Source organism: Vigna unguiculata, chromosome 7 (assembly GCF_037176805.1).
Source record: "Vigna unguiculata cultivar grain cowpea cultivar isolate G323 ecotype 2 chromosome 7, ASM3717680v1, whole genome shotgun sequence".
NCBI lineage: Eukaryota > Viridiplantae > Streptophyta > Magnoliopsida > Fabales > Fabaceae > Vigna > Vigna unguiculata.
In genome coordinates this window covers 39,231,905-39,246,898 of record NC_140798.1, presented here as the reverse complement: position 1 = coordinate 39,246,898, position 14,994 = coordinate 39,231,905, and the positions used below count along the sequence as shown (strand labels likewise).

Here is a 14,994-nt window from a genome sequence, read left to right as displayed (position 1 = left end):
TGAGCTAGATTCACAGTTTCTCAAAACTGGATGAAATCTTAGCCTTTTCTTTATTTTATATTTAATAATTCATCATATAAAAGAAATGAAAATTTTGCAAGGATCGGATCCGTGTGCCACTCAACAATATGTAAAGCAATGAAAATCCCACGATATGAAGTTTAAAGTGTAAACCATTTACATCTCAACATTTTACTAAATTCTTTGGGTAGTTCTTCGCTTACATCGCACAGCCTTGATTCACTCACTGTCCTTGTAAGGAAATGAGTTCAGTTTGGTGGAAAACAAATGCTGGTTAATTTCCCTCTTTATTGCATCATATTTTTGTATCCTTTTGTAGAACTAACTACAACATAAGTGATTACATCTCTGCAATCAATTTCTTCACATCATCTCCAGATTCTGAAAGTGTTCCCTGAGTCCACCTCTTCAGCATTTCCAAAGCAGCCTTTGGCTGATCCATCGGTACCATGTGACCAGCATCATGAACCTGCATTTTTTTTCACCGACAAAATATCAAAGTGAGTAATCATTTTACCAAGCCACAGGGAAGTTTGTAGGTAAATGAAGTACAACACACATCAAAGAAGCAAGGACAAGTTTGTATTTGCTTTGTGGTACAATCATACACATCTACCATGTTTGTGTGTGGAGGGGGAAGAGAGATACATACCTTTAGGAAACTTAATGGTCCATAGGTCTTCAATAGTCCAGCTTCAGAGTCGTCAACTTTGAAAGGAACTTCGAGTGAGGACACGAATTCTTTCTGGCCTGACCACTCCATGGCGTGAACCCATTTTGAATTACCTAATCATTGAATTCATACCACAAGGAAAAAGAACATTGCACATTGCACTGAAGTCTAATGTGTGAAATTTTAAAGGCATAAGCACTTACCAAGCCAGTTGCAGATGAGATCATATTCCCCAGCGTACACAAGCATATTGATTCCATCCTCAAGAAGGGCAGGAATACCTACTTCAAGATTCCTCATCCAATCCACCAGCATAGCCTGATAAACTGTGGAACTACAAGACACAAAAGCAATATCTCCAACTCCTAGTGCCTCCCGAACAGATTCTAGCTGTAAGAATTTTTCCAAGTTCGAAAAATCATAGCAGAGGCTCCCCTCACACTTCTTCCTGATGTCATAATACTACAACACAAGAATACAGTAGCTGGTCAAAATTTTGAATATGCCGTGTTTTCAAGACTTGGCACAATCTCCATAAATGTCAATACATGAAAATCTGCAAGCTAACAAGCAGAATAAAAAGCTTAAAATTTCTGGTCCAAAATATACTCCGCTGAGAAAGTAATCAGAATCTCTATCAACAAAAAATGCCTGTATTTTGACCATGCTTCATGCTTAATGGGTTCCCACATAGTTCAGTACAGTTAATTATATTCCGCAAACAAGTAAACTCTACAAACATCTAAACTGTACAGAAGAGGAAGCAACTTTTTTACCCACATTGATATCGTCAGCAGCATGTGACAGGATGGAATTGAATATCGTATTACAAACAAAATATGAAGCCGTGCACGCAATTGTTCCATCAGTGCCTGAAAGGATTTTTTTAAGCAAGTGAGAACCAGTTAATTCTTGGTTCAAAGATCAGGATCAAAAAACTTGCTTAAATACCACATGATTGCTGAAAGTTAAAATCCACTAAAATATTATTATATGTTAAATTTTAAAAGTATTTCATACAAGGACAAAACTTACATAAAGTGACATAAGTACTGTGGCTGTTGGTCTCCCATTAAATCCATTGCATACTATCATAGTAAAACTCTAAATATGATTGGAGAACTTCCTTCCAATAATTCATAATAAAAAAGTAGTATGCACCTTAAACAAACAACAACAAAGCCCTTATCCCACTAGGTGAGATTGGAAAAAAGTAATATGCATTTACTGTCAAGATAGTTATTACATACTTCTAAAAATGATATGATTATCCAGTTTAAATTATTGTAGGATAAGTTGTGGACAACACAATTCTAAAGCACAATTTTATATAACTAATTTATGGAAGTCTTTAGCAACTATAAAGGACGATAAACATTTGCTAGGTACTAATTTATGTAATTATTCATATAAATCACATTTTACCAATGCATGCTATTGCATATTATTAGTTTGTTACAATAGAAAGATATACTTCAAAAAGGCAAATGTAGTTTCCTCAATAATTACTTTTGAAATCAACTTAAATTCACCAAAGACCAAAGCTAAGCTTGATATATTAATAAAGCAACTTGAGTTCAGATTCACATTTAGAACTCAGCATTCATTAAAATAAATAAATACATGAATACTTATGGCATTGCTCTCTTTTTAATTCAATTATAGCCTTAGCTTCTAAATTACAAATTATAAGAAACACAAAATCCACTGAAAGCAGAGCATGGAACAAAATCACATGTGAATTACCACATAGTTTTATTGCCAATTCGCAGGCTGGGACCATCAATTTGTTGATGCGATCATAGTCAGTCTTCTGAATTATGCCCATGTCCAGTGCATAATCTGCGTACGCTTTATACTGAATCGCAGGATCAGTAAGCCCATTACCAATGGCAAATCCCTGTTTAACCACTTCCAGTTAGCCAAGCAAGTCTACTCACCTTTCAGCATATATCAAAAAGTTAAGAAAGAATAGCTCACATATCAATGTAACAGACCTTTAGGTTTATATGAATTCCTTCTTTAGCTTTGTTTCCCCTATGGACTCGAGCTGCAAAAGCTGGAATATAATGTCCAGCATAAGATTCACCGGTAATGAAAAAGTCATTCTCTGCATACTCAGGATGTTCAGCAAAGAAGGCCTGTAAGGTAAACAGAAAACTTTGCTAAGACAAGACAATGCTTAGTTTAGAAAGGTGTTTAAATCAAAATCCAAGGTAACGATACATTGCTTAGTTTTGGTCTTCTATGAAGAGCCATTAAGAAATGTTAGAGAATAAAAAGATAGGAGATACAGCTTCTGTTCCAGAAAAGAAAAATAAATACAAGTCAGGAAACCAAATAAGAAGACACTGCATTAATGCTGTATAACGAGTATTTTGAGCGAACACAAGTACCTGTAAAAAGTCATACAAGTCATTGCTCACACCTTCTTCATCGTGACGAATGTCACGATTGTCCGTACTGTAACTAAAGCCAGTTCCAGTTGGTTGGTCAACATAGAGAAGATTGGACACCTGAAAGGTCACCAGGCAATTTATCAAGACCTCACACAAGATAATCATAGGAACATAAAAAAGGCGCAGTTGAAAGGCAACAAATGATATGAGGATTACCTTGTCCCAACCATAATCATTCCACAAAAGGGACATATTGTTAGCAATCTTAAAAGGGCCATTTTCATAAAACAAAGCCAATTCACTGCTACAGCCAGGCCCCCCAGTCAACCAAATCACAACAGGATCCTTCTTGCTGTTCCGTGATTCAAAGAAAAAGTAGAACATCCTGCGCCATTCAACCCAAACCCAAAAATAAATAACAAATGCATACCAAGGATTTGCAGCATTTACCCCTCAACAATCATATTTCACCGACACAAAGGAATAAAAATTATTTAACTCAACCATTTTCTTTTCCCCTATTCATCCTAATATAAAGTGCTCTAAAAAATAGTTTATAATTATGTTCCAAAATTAATTTAATAAGCTCTCCAGAGTAGCTTAGAAAATTAATTAGAACTTACACGAAAAGAATTAAAAACTCCAGAATTTAAAATGAATTAAGTTTTCTCCACAGGCTAAAGCCAACCTATATAACATAAGCGTTTATCGCATATATTAAATAAGTCGTTTAGCCAAACTTAATGTTTTTCTTGTTTTTTACCTGAAAAGAAACATAAGGTTAAACAACAAATGATACTATCAACAATAAAGCTGGGATTTCACCATTTAACTCAACATCAACGTAATGTACAATGAAAACACATACATTCGATCAATTAAAAAAAAAACAAACAAACAAACCTGGCTGCATGAGAATGGGCAATAGGATAGTAACCAGCGGAATGAGTCAAATTGTCGAGTGAAACGCCAGACAGTGGAGGCAACAAGTTTGGGAATCTGAGCGGTTTCTCGACGAGTTTGTTGGCGTGAAAATTAGGGTCGCGAACGATGTTGACATCTTGTGAAGGGGAAAGGTTAAGGTCTCTGATCTTAGAAGAAAAATCAAATACGAGATCCGCGCCGGAGAGAGAAGGAAGGGTTAGGAGAAGGAGAAGAGGGCACAGCGTGAAGAAGCAGCGGTTACAGTCTCCCATTTTCTTTCCCACACTTTGTTCTGCCAAACCCAAATTCAGGATTGTAATAGAAAGTGCTTGCGTGCTATGAAAGTTTCGTTTTGAATGACACGTGGGATCATACAACCATACTTTACAACCACCTTTCTTTAAACGTGCCAAACTCCACATGCATCTTATCTTTCCACTACATTAAAATTGTATAATTTTATTATTTTTATGAGAAATTAATCAAAACATGTAAAAAAAATATTAATATATATATATATATATAACTATATAAAAGTAATATTAAAAAAATATGTATAAGTTTTTTAAAATTATTTAATTATTTTAAAATAAAAAAGTATATCTTTATAATGTTATGGATAAATATAAATATAAATCATATAAACAATACGTACTGTTAATTCAATAGGTCGGTGCTGACTATTAATTTAAGTGATGTTTCCAATGCTACATCATGTTTAAATAATATATGAATAAATTCACTTCCATTGATAGAAATCTTGAGCAAGTTATATTTTTTTTTTTTATTTCTACTTCATTTTTGTTTTAAAATTAAATTAAGTTTAATAAAAAAAATTGTTTAACTATTACATAAATCACTGTTTTTTTTTTGTTACATGCATTCATCAATTGAATTATCAACTATTTTATTGGACTTATAATAAGATAAATAAAAAATATTAATAACTTTTTTTTTTCAACGCATATTTTATTATTAGCTTTAAAAACTATAAAATTTTCACATGTTTCATTTCCCATCTAATCTGTCTGTTCATAGTTTTATAGCTTTTAAAAAATTTGATGAATGATAAAAAGAACATATTAGAAAATGTCTTGAATAAAAACGTATTACATTATCTCTTATTCATAACTTCAAAGTAAATTTATGAACAGAAATTTTTTATTATGTTTTAGTTGAAAACGTCACCTGCTATTCCGGATGGTTTGAAAGGTTAAATAATATAACTTCTTTCTATCGTGTATGGAACTTCAAAGCAATCGTTTTAATTTAATGCATTTTTGTTTGATTAATATCTAATCGTGCTTTACCTTACTAATTGTCTTCGTTTAAGTTAAGTCAATGCCGATATTGACGTAACTTATATTTGCTGATGGCGTAACTTAATCATTGTCATGGCACTGCAATTTGAGAAATTTTCTCTCTTCAGCAATGGAATGTGCACCATTTATTTGGAGTTAACGGAGTAATTATAGTGTAGATACTCTTCAAACATGTGGATATATTTTTACTATAATAATAAAACAGTTAATGTAAGTAAAAATAATTAGTAAGATTAAAGATAGCTAGGATTAAAATAGTAAAAATACATACTAAAAAAGCAGTTATGAAAATTAATTGTTTTTATTATTTGTTATAAATAGCAAAGGTTCATAGTTTATTACTTTACTCCCACAACAGTGATTTTTTATACTGATACAATCTGCTATTCTAATCAGATCTTCCTTGTTGTGAAAGTAGTAAAATGGTTTTCAAGTTTAGATGGAAAAATATAGAGATGTCAAAATGGGTAACCCGGCCCGATTCTGTTCAACCTACCACGGGTTGATGATTTAGTGAGACAATCCAATTTGGTTCACTTTTTAACGAGTCAAAAAAAATCGAACCCGACCCGGCTCACCACGGGTTGGTGAGTTAAACGGGTTAGCTCAAGGGTTCACTTAATTAAAAAAAAATTATTTTTTTTATTTTTTTTTCAGTCAAAACTTAATTGTAATTCTAATTAAAATCTAAATAAATTTTAATACAATCCAAATACAAACCAAAATAAAAAAAATACAAATTATTTATGTGTTGGATAAAAAAATAACTTAACATGACCCAAATGTAAAGCTCAACTTAATAAAAAAAATAAAACACTTGTGTGACCCTTTTATCTGCGGATTGGTGAGCCAACCCGACTCACCATGGGTTCAACCCGGATGAGCCGGGTTCTAAATGAGCCGGGTCAAAAATCAACTTTTATTGAAATTTGTAAAAAAAATTTAACCCAACCTAACCCAAACCTGTGGTGAGCTGGGTTGGCTCGCGGGTTTCAACTTATTTTGACAGCTCTAGAAAAATAAAATACCTGAATTTATCCATAGCTTTGTGTTTTACTAAAATTAGTTTTAAAGCGAATTGGTTTGTGTTTGATAATAAAAATTGTGTTCAGAATGTATTGTTAACACTTTTTAAATAAATGTATTGGAAAACAGCAATGGGAGCGGATTAATAAAGTAACACTAGAAATATAAATGTATTGTTTTTTAAATTATTAAAACGTCTAATTTATTAATTAATCTAAAAAATATTATAATAATTTTATTTTTTATCTTGTTTTAAAACCAACTATTTAATTATTTTTTATAATTATTTAATATTTATTTGAGTCTTTGTTTTATACAAGAAAAAAAAAAAGCAAAGAAACAGACAAACAAGTAAAGTGGCTGGTTTTAATAACCGTGTAACAAACTCCTCATGTGAAGTTGTGACATATAGTGGAGAATAATATTGTTAGATACACTTAATCCAACGTACATGTATCATGTAAAATCAGGGTGGTAACGTGGATCAGGATGGTCCGGTTCGGCTCGTCTCGCATTTTTAACCAGTTTTGTATAAATGTGAATTTGTAAACCAGTTTGCCTATACTTTTTTTAACAAAAAAATTATATGATAAAGTTTTTAATGTTCAACGTATTGAAATTTTTTAATAAGTTTACAAAATTAAACAAAAACATTAAAAAGTTGATGATAAATTGATAATTCAACATGTTTATCATATTCATATTCGTACTCTGACATACACGATATATTATTCAAATTTTAACATATTAAAAAATATATAATATTTGTTGTTTTTAAAAATTTAAAACATTCATGCAGAAGTTCAGAAGAAAAATAATTAACATACACAAAATGTAATTTTATTTTATGTTGGTCAGTAAGTCTATCCACACAGATAGATTGGACTTTTATGAACCAACAGACTCAATATTCTAATTTGTCCTATATTTTTTTGACAGATAAAGATCAACCCAAACAAACTATAAACTTCTATTGACCAAGACACTTAATATCCGTTCCATACTTTTTTTTCGCGGGCCGATAGATCGGTCCGCCCACCCAGACCGATATTATAACTTCTATATAAATTGCCAAGTGATCCAAACTTAGTCGGTACCTCATAGAAAGGTTTTGGAGAGAAGGCCTTTGTAAAGAAATATGCTATCTGGTTGGTAGCAGCCGCATCAATCCAACTTGTGACTTCTCTTGAACTAAATGAGAGTTATATCAAGGTGTTCCGTACATTCATGAAACACCGGAACGCTTTGATTATCATGAACATTCCACGTGCAAGTCTTAGAATAAATAAACAATCCACTGTAATTCATAAGTAGTTTCAGATAAAGTACGCATGAAGATTTCAAGACTGCACTTTACTTTTTGCTCCGCCAAGAAATAAGAAATGAACCAAGAAGAAAACATTGGCCCGAAATGGATCTATGGGTATCAATACAACCTGTCCGATCTGCATCACAAAAGCCAAACTTCATGTGACAGCTATGAAACGTAGTGAAGAATAATCTTTATCTAAGACACTTACTCCGGCTGTGGATGAATCGTGTAAATATTATTTGGAGAATGAATATGAAAAAGATAAATTCATACTCATCCCGCCTAGTTATCCTCTCTAATTGTGAGTAATGATCCTCACAAAATGTATATATTTAACAATTTTGTTTTCTCCAATAAAAAATGTAATATTGCTTTGATAATTTTTTCCTAAAATAATTGTAAAATGTTATAAAATGTAAATGTAAGAATGACTTGGTATTAATTTTATGATGCTACTACAATAAACAATTACAATTTTCAAATTGCACACACACACACACACATATATATATATATATATATATATATATATATATATATATAATCTTTCTAATCATAACATTATGTATTTTACAAAAGTTTAGATATTATTTTTTTGCTTCCACAAAAAATTAATTATTCCACCAAAAGAAATCCTAGATCTGTCACCGGAAGTCACAATAAAACACAACTGTGGCACGATTTGAATTTAGAAATGAAAAAGTAGCATTGATCAAACCATCTATTTAATACATGGATTTGAACTTGTCTATTTGCTGATGGATCAGGAGATACAAATAATATATTTATTATGGTGGGTGTGTGCATATATAATGAAATTTGTCATTAGATAAATGATGCAAAATAATAATAACCATTAACCATTTCTACATATAAAAGGATTAGATGCTGAGGTTAACGTGGAAAACATAGATGGTCTCCCTCTACGATCATGATCACTGCACGCGGACACCTACAAGAGCAATGGAAGTCATTGCATATTAGAGGCTTTACACAGTTCTTGTTTCATTGGACATTTAACTAAAACTTCCAACAATCTAATCAAAGAAGCCTTCATCATCATGCCAAATATCGACTAAGAAATCTACCATCTCCTGCATAAGTCACCACCAATCCATCAATTTTGTTTCATTACATGGAAGGAATATTATGCAACAAGTCCTTTTAGCTCCAAATGAATTACTATAAAATGTAATAGCTGGTAAAGCTACAAAATGAATGAACAAGTATTGAGATAAAATTACTGATGCAGGTGTAAATTGGTTAAGAAAAAGCAAGAGCATATCCAACACAACAGTCTTATTAAACCTTCTCCTGAGATCTTATTTTACCTTAAGTGGATCTCTACATACTACATTTTTAAAACAATCTTACAGCTTTTGTTCCAATGATAAAATCTTATAAGATTTGCACTTTTATGTTCTTTTGCATTTCAACTTTTTACACCTTGCATTTTACAAGTCTTAAATTCATACCCCTCACGATATCATATCAGCAGTTTCGATGAGAAATTTTACGAAGCCCTAACTCTTAAATTTAAGACTCTAGTTGAGACCTGTGCCTAAGAGATACTTGGAGAAATTGAAGTTCTTTGTGACTCAACAATCAAAACACTGGCAAGAGAGCGTTAACTTGATTGTTAACATTATAGATCAAGCTTGCCATAAATAGACTTTTACATTGTGAGATCCATTTGAGCACATACATTTTTTATGCATTAGATTAGATAATTTCAGGTAAAGGAATCTTACAGGTAAGGGAATTGGCTCCGCAAAAGGTTCGTTAGTTGAAAGCAACTCTTCATAAGACGTTGACCAGCTGACATAAAGATGTTCAAAACTATTAGAGTTGTTTATGAAGCTAAGTCAAAGGAATGGGCAAAACTATTGAAGTGCACGTTTAGGGATTTTACAAAGCAATTGGTAATAAAACACAGATTTTTCGGTGTACATTGTCCCTATTATAGGACTAAACATCCCTAACATCATGTATTGAAGAGGATTTATATGAAAAATATATATTTGTAGACAAAAGAAAGCATAAGAAAACCTTCAAATTCAATAATTTCAGATTTCATGTGGATTCTCAGTTTACAATTTTAATTCTTTTTAATGGTTCCCTTCGAGCAATCTAACCACCGGTATTTAAGTCTGATGCAACTTGGCAAATAAAACCACCTTCTTGGTATAACTCAGGTGGAATCTGACTACCAATTTCTGCATGCATGTTTCTCGTTGTAGTACTAGCTATAGAAGGCATGGAATGCTATATGAATGAATTACTAAAAAACCTAGCCAAATACTGGGTTTGAGTGTAATCAACTATTTGGACTGATATTTAACTCTTGAGATTCTCCCAATTAATAGACAAGTGTGTTTGCAGTTGAACCCTCCTTTGGTGTTTAAGTCTTAATATCATGCTTCTTTTCTTCAATCCTCCCTTTATCAAAGAGCATAAATGAAATTATGCCTTACAACTTTGTTAGTATTTTTTATTTGATTTCCTTTAAGGAGAGGTTGTAGTTTTAGGGACAATGTCCGCAGATAAATCTAAGTTTTGTTACCAATTGGTTTGAAAATTGCTGTAATTAGATTACAGAAATTGTTAATAAATATATAATCAAATGTGATCTATATATATGAATAATTAGATTGTATTTTCATGATTCTGAAAGTTTATAGAAAGGTTGTATATTTCATCAATTCAATCTTTATGAGCGAGATATACAAAAAAAATTCCATAATAGTCTTAAATTTATTTCAATATCAAGTAATAAGTATTTTCATTTCTTTCATGAGTTGCCCTATATACTGTCAGCTATTCCTACATCAGATGCATTTTAATTGTTAACCACTGAACAGCATTTCAGGCATGTAAAAACAAAAGCTACATTTCAGATTAAATTATGTAAACTAAAGTAAAAAATCACGTAAAATTGTGAATGGAATGTCTTAATGATTATTGTAGTAAAACCTATCCCAAAAAATCATCATAATTTTTTTTTATTTTTAGAAACTCTAGTCATGGATATTTGTTTCAGAATTAGTAACAGCTAGTTATGACATTCTAATAATGGGTGATGCTCATATAAGTCAACTTCAACCCACTTTGATGTTTACATCCAATTTAGTAATTTAAAAATCATTACATGTGCCAGAAAAATATTTAAAACTTAATTACACGTGTCATTTTTTGGTTATTTATGAATTAGGGAAAATGCAAATGAATTATTATAGTGTAAGATCAGAAAAAGGGCATCAGCTTAGATGAGTTCTTCTTATGGCAGAAACAGGACATTTAATTCATTGGCAAGGACGGTTTATCAGGTGAGGAATAGGATTCACCCATGGAACGGGTATAAAAAAAGACAAGGAAGAGAATAGTGATTTCCTGTGTCTTAAGAATGAATGAAGAAACTCTAGCCTTTAAATAAAATTGCAAATTATATATAAGAAACTAGAAAAATGTGTATGAAAAAAAACCTCCTAAAGCATTATTATTTCATTTCTTGTTTTTTTTCATGCAAAAAGTAAGATAAAACACCTTCCAAAACTTTCATTATAACTATACTCTAATAACAATGATTGATCATTCTGTGAATGAAAAAAGGGAAGTTGGCTTTAGTTATACCTAATAATTTGATCTTTAGCTATTCTTGGTGGATGTTGAGACCTATCACCAACCCATTTTCTTCTATCCTCATGCCAAGCAATTGCAGCTGCAGATATATATATATATCAATCCATATTAGGCTTTAAGTTACAGCAGAAAAATTAAAAGGTGAACAGAAAATAGAAAAGTATATATAATAATGATTTGAAGAGTTAAATAAATTAAAAAAAAAACTGAAAAATTATGATAAAGCTAGTACTATTTCATTATTTGTTTCTTTAATTCTTTCTAGGTGAGAAAGGTATTTGAAGCTTGTTTTATCTGATTACATATTTGGAGTCCTCGTATATATAGATCGGAAAGATATTTCATGGATCAATCTCCTTCCATATTCCTCAAGTTATGTTATTTCAGCTGATAAACAAAATTATTACATACCATCCTTGTAACTAGCAGCTACCAACAAGCTATATGGGATGACTGGATAGTTTAATACTTTTCAGTGGTAAACTAGAGCAGAATAGATGAACAAACAATGCTAAAGGAAAATGAAAATTTACTTACTAGATTATGAACATTACAATGACAAGCTCACCATGATTAACAAAATTCGATGTTTGCTTCAAATTTTGCTTTCCATTGGAATGAGAACTTCTGTGAGACTTTTCACTGGATCTTTTCACTTCATCTGCAGGTTTAGAATGCTTCAAAGTTTGTTTCCCATTTGAATGGGAACTTTCAGCACAGAACTCCATCATATCCAAATTAAATGACTATTCCCCGCAATAATTATACGGTAAATATTAATACTTGTTTCCTTCAAAAGATTAGAGGTACCTCCAAGCTTCCTTACAGTTATTGCAACTTTCATGTCACAAGGTTTGAAAAGAACTGGTGCTCATGTGTCACTGTTGCTGCATAATGACAAAACAACTTTCAAAGGAAAACAATTGGCAAAGTGTAATTTGTGTTTGTTGTACAACACTAATAAAACAGGAAAAAGAAAAAAAAAATTAAAACAAGGTAAAGTAAAAATGGAAAAAATAGGATGAACTGTAAATTTCACAAAATTTGTACAACATTCATAAATAACTTCCTGCAACAGTAGTTTTCTTCACCCATTGCTTTAAATTTGCACCAACACTCCAAACTTATCTTGCCCCAAACCTCATTTTGTCTGATTGGTTCCACATTATATCTCTTCTATAATGTGGCATCAATTGGCTGAAGATTATGATAATTTGGAGTATTATCAAGGAAACCGAAAACACCTCTGCGTCATATGTTATACAAGTTGTGCACTACACATAGTAATGGTCTTTTACGATAATGCAGAAAGTGAACCTTTCTGAGTCATCAATGGCATGTAACAATTTTTAAACAAGGCAATTCACCCTGTACCTGCTTTGTTTTCCGATTTTAGTCAGTATTGAAATGAACAAATGACAGAATGTGCAGTCTCACAAGTTCAAATATAGCAGATGCATATTAACATTCAATTCAAGTTATTCTAGACACATGAGCATCATTCCCGAAATCCTAAAGTAAAACAACCTGAAAATTACAGTGAATCTAGCATTCCCCCCCACTCTCCGACCTGATACCATACAAAATTAGTTGCACGCTTTTCCTAATATTTCAACTTCAACTGGAATACAACAGTTTGATTCTCGGATCCTGATAAGTAACCCAAAAATTCAGAGACTAACTATTGAAGGGAAGAACCAGGCACCTAAATCTTTCAACGGGTATCCTATAATACTCTAGGTGGGAATTTGTTAGCCCATAATGTAAAACTAATTAAGAATCTTTAAGATTTTAAGATTTATGATTCTCACCGGATAAAACATAATAGAGCATTAACCTTGATCCATGAGAGATCCTGTGAATATGTCTTCAATTTGTAATCCTGTGTGCTCTTCAACCACAGTTACTCAATCTATCTCTTTGCTTTTCTTTACTCTTCTCACACGTTCTTAATGGATTACTGTGAAAAGAATCTTATGGCCAGAGACAAAATCCCAATCTCTTTTATAAACCAACGTCCATCAAGTTAGTTTTTATTTTATCTTATCTTTATTTTATTTTATTATCACTTCCCATAATAATAACCAATAAATCTTTAGATTTTATTAAATCACAATTAGGCTTCAAAAGAGTCACTAATAGAATTAATTAATTAATTCTAACACATAATACCCAAATTCCGATCAAACACAATATCACGAACGAAATATTTATCCATTAATTCATTCCACCTCCCTTCCAGATCTGATATAAAATACATTAGGTAAAGAAAAAGAACACAGATATGCTACTTCTAGATCCCAAATCTTCCTGACTTGAAATACATTAGGTAAACACAGATAAACATTGCTTTTATATAAACAAAAAGGAAACAGAAATTTAGACAAATCAAAAACCGTATTTGGACAACATCCCGCAAATCAATTTTCGCATCATCACTGTATACAGCTCAAAACTTGTGTCGGTTTCAAATGTACAATTAATACAACACAGCTTCATCAAGAAAGCAACATAATCTAGCAATTATGCACGAGAAGAACACAAATTACAAAGCTAACAGCAACAAAAAAGTAAGAGATTCCCTATAATTCCAACTAGGAGACAAAACCAAACAACATTGTCCCTCAATGAGGAATGCATTCAGGAAAAGAAAAAACAACACCAGATCTGAATAAAAAAAGAACCAGCATATGAAACATAAAACAAAAACAAAATAGAAAAAGATGTGAACTTTTGTGTGATATCCTGACAAAGAAAGGAACAGGGCAATACCCTTATGATGTTTTTGAGTGACGGTGGGAGGCGGTGGCTGACCAAAGAGATTAATCGGAGAAGAATCAGAAGCTAAAGAATTTCAAGTTCCGATTTAGAAACGTGGGTCTCAGACTCTACAAGCATTCAGCTACAACAATTAAGAACATGCATTTTCTCCACTATCTACGTTTTCAATTCCTGCTTGCGGACATGTGTCTGTGGCGACTTGCCATCAGTTTTTGTTTTTTGTTTTTTTTACCATTGTTATTATTTATTATGATAAATTCTTAGAATATTCTTTTCACTGAATTTATGATAATTTCTCACAATGTTAAAAATGTTAAAAATGAAAAGCCTTTCTCTTTTGAAATAGTAATTTTATTGCATGTTTTATTGTTTTTTTATTCCTCTCTCAAATTAAAAAAAAAATTATTATAAATAATCAAAATTATCTTATGATACACGGTGGATACAAAATATACCTCATACATTAGATACATATTTTAAAAATAATATAATATATACATGATATACATATATTAAAACATGTAAAGTAATTTTTAAAAATATAATAAATATATAATTATTATTGTTTAAATTCAAATTAAAATAATATATATAAGTGTTATTAATATAAAGATTATAAATTATTATCAGATATTATTTTATAAATTAAATGTTTTATTATCCATAAAATATTATAAAGTACATGTATCCAAATTAAAATATATGCGCATCATAAATTTTTCCTTTAGAGCCTTTAGAAAAATATTTGTTTTCACATGGTAGAGTTTGGAAAAATTATTGCTGTTTATTATTTATACACGTGTAATACAATATGACTACAATGCCCCTCCACCAACCCTTCATGACATGAAGGTGGACAAGAACTGAAAAAACATTTTGAGGGGCTTTTAGTCATTT

At 31.3% G+C, this 14,994-nt stretch overlaps 2 protein-coding genes across 4 annotated transcripts; both read right to left on the bottom strand.

Annotated features, from left to right (window-relative positions):
• Positions 1 to 131: 131 nt before the first annotated feature.
• On the bottom strand, positions 132 to 4,330 carry LOC114192073 (serine carboxypeptidase-like). Its single transcript, XM_028081647.2, has 9 exons — positions 3,997 to 4,330; positions 3,310 to 3,478; positions 3,091 to 3,210; positions 2,692 to 2,835; positions 2,441 to 2,594; positions 1,475 to 1,566; positions 898 to 1,156; positions 674 to 807; positions 132 to 490 (listed from the first exon to the last, which is right to left on the bottom strand). The coding sequence occupies exons 1-9, from the start codon at positions 4,287 to 4,289 to the stop codon at positions 362 to 364; spliced, it is 1,494 nt and encodes a 497-aa protein (XP_027937448.1). The 5' UTR covers positions 4,290 to 4,330; the 3' UTR covers positions 132 to 361.
• Positions 4,331 to 8,364: 4,034 nt separating this feature from the next.
• LOC114189735 (zinc finger protein) lies at positions 8,365 to 14,323 on the bottom strand. 3 transcript variants are annotated; one of them, XM_028078404.2, is made up of 6 exons: positions 14,089 to 14,323; positions 12,127 to 12,203; positions 11,885 to 11,977; positions 11,308 to 11,395; positions 9,429 to 9,495; positions 8,365 to 8,629 (listed from the first exon to the last, which is right to left on the bottom strand). In XM_028078404.2, the coding sequence occupies exons 2-6, from the start codon at positions 12,158 to 12,160 to the stop codon at positions 8,534 to 8,536; spliced, it is 378 nt and encodes a 125-aa protein (XP_027934205.1). In that variant the 5' UTR covers positions 12,161 to 12,203; positions 14,089 to 14,323; the 3' UTR covers positions 8,365 to 8,533. The 3 variants fall into 3 exon arrangements, with proteins under 3 accessions (XP_027934205.1, XP_085521243.1, XP_027934203.1); XM_085665117.1 differs by having other exon boundaries at positions 8,365 to 8,771; positions 11,885 to 12,203; positions 14,089 to 14,322; XM_028078402.2 differs by having other exon boundaries at positions 11,885 to 12,203; positions 14,089 to 14,318.
• Positions 14,324 to 14,994: the final 671 nt, after the last annotated feature.

Excerpts from the sequence above, each read along its gene's own strand:
- LOC114192073 (XM_028081647.2), bottom strand. The coding sequence starts at position 4,289 with ATGGGAGACTGTAACCGCTGCTTCTTCACGCTGTGCCCTCTTCTCCTT. Across the intron at positions 3,479-3,996 it reads GCCCATTCTCATGCAGCCAG|GATGTTCTACTTTTTCTTTG; the intron begins GTTTGTTTGTTT and ends TGAATGGCGCAG. Across the intron at positions 2,836-3,090 it reads ACTTGTATGACTTTTTACAG|GCCTTCTTTGCTGAACATCC; the intron begins GTACTTGTGTTC and ends TTTACCTTACAG.
- LOC114189735 (XM_028078402.2), bottom strand. The coding sequence starts at position 12,047 with ATGATGGAGTTCTGTGCTGAAAGTTCCCATTCAAATGGGAAACAAACT. Across the intron at positions 11,396-11,884 it reads ATCGAATTTTGTTAATCATG|CTGCAATTGCTTGGCATGAG; the intron begins GTGAGCTTGTCA and ends ATATATCTGCAG. Across the intron at positions 8,630-9,428 it reads CGGAGCCAATTCCCTTACCT|GTGTCCGCGTGCAGTGATCA; the intron begins GTAAGATTCCTT and ends TTGCTCTTGTAG.